The sequence below is a fragment of the Xyrauchen texanus genome, chromosome 9 (genome assembly GCF_025860055.1).
Source record: "Xyrauchen texanus isolate HMW12.3.18 chromosome 9, RBS_HiC_50CHRs, whole genome shotgun sequence".
In the NCBI taxonomy this organism is placed as follows: domain Eukaryota; kingdom Metazoa; phylum Chordata; class Actinopteri; order Cypriniformes; family Catostomidae; genus Xyrauchen; species Xyrauchen texanus.
Genome location: NC_068284.1, coordinates 40,161,444 through 40,167,443, shown reverse-complemented (window position 1 = coordinate 40,167,443; position 6,000 = coordinate 40,161,444). Strand labels below are relative to the sequence as shown.

At 37.6% G+C, this 6,000-nt stretch overlaps 1 protein-coding gene across 1 annotated transcript in view; it reads right to left on the bottom strand.

Moving 5' to 3' along the window:
* Positions 1–3,291: 3,291 nt before the first annotated feature.
* Positions 3,292–6,000, bottom strand: part of ece2a (endothelin converting enzyme 2a) — a 100,434-nt gene continuing 97,725 nt past the window's right edge. The window contains exon 4 of the mRNA XM_052134572.1: positions 3,292–4,869. Coding sequence (XP_051990532.1) covers positions 4,582–4,869 — 288 coding nt within the window. The 3' untranslated portion in view covers positions 3,292–4,581. The remainder of the gene's footprint in view (positions 4,870–6,000) is intronic.

Here is a 6,000-nt window from a genome sequence, read left to right as displayed (position 1 = left end):
ATCCCGCGTAAAATGCAGTTTGCACACCCCTCCAGCTCTAGGCGGGAACTCGCGGTCTTCCAGAACAAGGACGTGCAACCCCTGGCGCCTAATTTCCAAGTCTGCTGGAAAGCTATACAGTCCAGCAGTGCCGTTGCAACCAGCAACACTACACCTACGTACCATCCTGACCACTGTACTAAATACAGATAATCTACGCTAACTTGAAGCTATCCTAACTGACGCAATACTATGCTTCTAACAATACTACACTAACAAATATGCTAATTAACTACCTAGGCTACACGAAATAATCGAAATAACTATATAAATGCTATGCTAAATAGATGCTAAAATACTCCATCCTGATCGTTTTCAATACTCGCAATTCCAACTCCTGACTCGCTACAGTGGTTTTGATGAAACGAGATGGTTTTTATACTGCCATGGGCGTGGTAGCTTGTACCAAGGGCGTGGTGAGTTGAAACCTGCTTACATCAGCTGTCACCACTTACGTCACGAAGTACCGCAAACAGCCAATAGGAAAATTCAACTGCAGTAGCCACCGTTCAACCTGAAGAGGGCAGCACTCAGACGTTTTTACACCATATATTGTAGAATTAAAACACTTTATACACAAATGTCAAAAAAATTACTTGAATCAATGACCAGTACTAATAAAGCCCCATTCTTACATATCATTAACTAAAAAAAGTTGGTTTAGGGTTTAGTTACCCTTTAACTTTTATTGATCCCGGAAATATTCCTTTAAGTACAGTCTTTGAATATTTCTTCTTCACTTGATTATAAATATTTCTGTTGACATTTACTTTACATTTTAGATTTTAAGATTTTACTCACATGCAATTCTTAAACAACCATGTTGGAAGACATATCTCATGGTCGTGGAAAAGAATGACAATTCCAAGATTCATCCGGCTCAAATTGTGAAAGAGTGGTTCAGGGAGCACGAGGAATCATTTTTACATGTATTGGCCACCACAGACTCCTGACCTTCACCCCATTGAAAGTCTTCGAGATATGCTGGAGAAGACTTTACGGAGTGGTTCGACTCCCCCGTCATCAATACAAGATCTCGGCCAAAAACTAATGCAACTCTGAATGGAAATAAATGTTGTGATGTTGCATAACATGTTGTCGAAACAATGCCATGACGAATGCATGCCGTAATCAAAGCTAAAGGTGGTCCAACTAAATAGAGCATGCAACGTTTTGTTTTTGCCAGGCAGTGTACATTATATTATGTTATATTATGCAATAGTAAAATATTTCTGTCCATTCTTCACTTTCAAGTTACTTTAAGGCTCTCTGATAAAACCAAAGAGCCCTTATTTAACATAAAGATGAATTTGAGATTCACCATTGAAATTCTGTGTTTCTTCATTAAGTCAAGCCATTTTTATTTGTATAGTGCCTTTCACAACACGCATCATTTCAAAGCAGCTTACAGAAGATCGAAAGTTAGAAAACCTAATTCAACATTAAGCAAGCAGTCGAAGTTCAATTGAATGGGACACTCTAACATTCCCTAATTGGGACAGTAACATGTGATTAGAATTTAAAGTGCACAATCATCGTGTTATTTGAGATAACCGGTTAGATCAAATAACCGTGATCAGATGATTATTTAATAATCGGGACAGGCCTGCTTTATACTTAACTATGGTGCCAAAAGTGTCCTCCTGTGCCTCTTGCCAATTATTGTGTGAACGAGTATCACATGTGGTAAAGAGGATCATTTTGGTTGAGTACCTACTGTAGGCCTAAAACTACATGAAGACTTGGTGAGCACCATACAAGGATTATTTAAACTCAAAGACAAGACACAGGCACTGAAATTACTTGATCAATCTGAATTTACTCTTGATGAATTATTTAATGGCACATTACTGAATATCATGGTCTTAAATGTCAATATAAAGTAAAGGCAAGCAGGGCGTAACCAGCCATTAGACTAATTCAGGGTCACCTGTTCCCCATAGGAGTTTAGGCAGCACAATGTTCCTGAAAAACCCTCATACAACATGGTGTGCCAATGCACGGAATGAGGATACGATCGCAGAATATATCTACACCTGACACCTGCGGTTCACCCGATACAGCGGTCATTCAATACCAGTCCTACCCTGACATCATTGCTTTGAGCTTCAGTGAAGGGGAAAAGACCTGTGACTACATCATCAGCTTTCACAGATCACACATTCAATCCAATCACAATCAACTTCAAACTAAAAACGGCATGAAACTATGCTACTGGTAAATAAACCACAGCTATTCAGTGGTGTTTGGCAAAGGCTAGCATCACTATTACCTTTACACGTGTAGGGTTAGGGGTTTTTTCGGCCAGTAAAAAAAAACAAGAACTGCCTAGCAACCACCTTGCAATCCTCATGCAACCACCCAATTATCAGTTCATAAAGACTTTTTGCACTCTTCCTTATATGATGCTGTCTTAGTACATAAAAACACTTTATCTATAGCGCATGACATGTAAGGTGCTACCTTTTAATGTTAGATTTGCATCACCAACTACACTTACAAGCTTGTTCAACTGCAATCAAACTGATTGAACATTACAATGCAATGCACAGCACTGGGGTACGAGTCGAAAGTGTTATAGAAGCACCACAAAATGACATGGTTGCCTCTGCAATTGTGTTTTTCCATATCACATTTGCTTTTATGACAATATCGGTTTGGTTTAGGTTTAAGGTTTAGGGTAGGGAGGTCGTTTTTTTATTATTTAAAAGTCAATATAGCATTAAGCTACCAAACCTCACCTGTTTGGGAGAATTATTATTTTTTTGTTTTAGTGCCACACGGTTGCCATTTCTCCTCAGAACTGTTGGGATATGTGTAATAAACCACATAGTATCATTTAAAAAGTGTCTCCACAGTCAGAGATGACTCTGAGATAAGATACATTTTACAAACTGACGCTGTAAGACATTTCCCATAAATAACTTAAATAATTATCAACATGTTTGAGGTTCTCCTGATTTCAGAATGATCTTCCTTAATTTACAACAAAACCACTGAGTGAGTGTCTGACTTTGATCTGTTCTGTGTTCATACTGGCGCACAGGAAGTCATGCTGAATTTCAGGCACCTTCCCCGAGTCTTAAAAATAGTCAGTAATTACATTACAGAGCTAAATTAAAAATAAATGATTTCTGGTTTATTAATGGCCTCCTCGGATTCACTGAAGCCATTCCTCATCCAACAGAACACACAAAGACACAGACGTCTGTCATATTTTAGCAAACAGCAGGGCTGTTTATTTTCTGTCGGTTTATTTGTTGTTTGAGAAGTGTTTGTGACAGATTTGTCAATGTGCAAGTGTGCAGGTGTCAAGCACTCAACCTTGTCATACCAATCAACACAATCACAATAAGAAATAGGCCTCAGAGAGGAGGAGAGAGGATGCAGAATGTAGGGAACAAAGGACACATGAAGCATTGTTTAAAAATGGTTTAAAAACTTGTTAAAAATAGTCAAGATCTAGCTAAAAAGTTACAACTTTATAGTCCATTTTACACATACTATGTGTTACTGTAATTAATTACTACAGTAACAAAACAAAAAAAGCTATATGTAAATGCAAACTGCTCCCTTAAAGAGTAACACAATTAGTACATGTAGTAATACTCATTACTCAGTAACTACAAATGTAAATACAAAATAACATGAACAATGTAATTTCAAACGTGACCCTGAAAAGTTTATAGTTGATCGACGTAAAAGCATTGAACAAACCTAGACTTAAAAGTCAGATATGGAGTTTTCAAAGTTCCTGTGTTTTTGGCACATTTCAAATATTGTCCTTAAAGGTATAGTTCACCCAAAAAGGAAAATTCTCTCATCATTTACTCACCCTCATGCCATCCCAGATGTTTATAACTTTCTATCTTCTGCTGAACACAAACACATTTGTTTAGAAGAACATTTCAGCTGTGGGTGAGAAACAGATACATATTTAAGTCCTTTATTACTATAAATTATTCTCCCTGCCCAGTAGGTGGCGATATGCACAAACAATGAGAATCGCCAAAAAAAAAAGAAGAAGAATGTGAAAATGGAGATTGATAGTACAAAAAGGACTTTTGATCTCTTTCTCATCCACACCTATCACATCACTTCTGAAGATATGGATTTAACCACTGGAGTCGTATGGATTACTTTTATGCTGCCCTTAAATACTTTTTGGGCTTTTAAAGGTCTGGTCACCATTCACTTGCATTGTATGGATCTACAGAGCTGAGATAGTCTTCTACAAACCTTTGTTTGTGTTCTGCTGAAGAAAGTCATACACATCTGGGATGACATGAGGGTGAGTAAATGATGAGAGAACTTTCATTTTTTGGTGAACTATTCATTTAAGTTCTCCAGAGCAACTGAGTGACTGTCAAAATCTCCAGAGGTAGCGGCAAATCGTAGATCCATTGCTCTTTCAGTCCTACCCTGTAAACTGTTGAAGGAATAATTCTTCCAAAAATAAAATCAAATATGTTAAAGTTTGCAAAACGTATGTCAGCAGATTTCAGTCTTTTGACTGACAGGTGCCGGATGTCTTTACTTTCCCTATATTCCAATGTTATTCAGGAAGTCCTCTGAATCTACTTCCTGAAATTGCACTTCAGTGGGAAGAGCCTCAGCCTCCGTTAGAAGTCTCCACTCCAATGCGGCATCTTCTGGGCTAAGCTCCTCCCCTTTAGTGAGAACGTACAGGAAGTAGTGGAAGCCCCGGCCATATCGGTAGTGCTTGATAGACCAGTTGTACTCTGCTCGAGCATATAGTCTTTTGCGGAAATGTGGCTGGGCAAACGTTACGGAGATGAAACGGCCACCAGGCTTCAAAACACGACTCGCCTGTGGAGCAAAACAAATCACACAATTATCATGATTATCAGCATTCAGAGATGGAAACTTACATTTCAGATCAGACTCATTAGCAATTATTTGAGTCTTGAGACTTGATTTAGACTCTCAGGCCTTTGAATTAGCAACACATGAACAACACAAGTCTTTATGTCTACAAGGGCATATATTTTCAACATTGCAACACTGTTTAGATACAAGGGAACCTTGCGTGCACTCTTGTTACCTTTTCCTGTGAAAAAGTGCTGTCCTTTGCTCACTAGAATGATGCATTTTAAAAATATCAAACTTCATCCATTTGTTTATATGATATTTTTGTGAATCATTTCCTCATGTCATTGTCAATGCCACCAATGCAAAACCTTCCATAGTACCATCTTAAGTCACATGAGTTTTCTGTTTTCTGTGCAAAAGACTGTTTGCAGGTTTTGCCATCTTAGTATAACCTGAAATCACCTACATTGTGAGAACCTCCCAATAGAGCTGCATCTTAATGGAAATCGAAATAAGTGTATTTGTAAGGTTAGGTTATAGAAAATACATTATAAAGTAATTCATTATAAAATCAACATTTGTGAATATCTGTATTTATAAGCAAGTCTGTGTGTTTGGGTATGTGTTTACTGTATATGTGTAAGTAAGGAAGTCTGTGTTTGTGTATGTGCATAAGTGAGTGTGTATGCCTACGAGTGTCTCTGTTTGTACAAGTGAGTGTATCACGTGCCCCTGCCTCCCATTCTTCATCTGCCTGAAGAAATTAATTATTCACACCATCAGGTGTCAACGTGGAATATGCAGAGAGTGTGAGAGCAGAAAAAAACGAGTTAGAAAGGAAAGCGACACTTCCTAAACTTACACTGAAAACCTCTAGAGGAATGTGAACAAAGAAAAGTCACACTTTATTTCCCCAAACCTTCCATGCTTTTAATAAATAGACATACTTTTCTAGTTTCCTGAGCAGTTAAACCTAGATTAATTAGTGATTTCGCTAAACTATTCTTAAAGGAATAGTTCACCCAAAAATAAAAATTCTCTCATAATTTAGCCACCCTTATGTCATTCCAAACCCATTTGAATTTATTTTCTTTTGTAGAAAAAAAACATTTTCTGATAAATAATCAA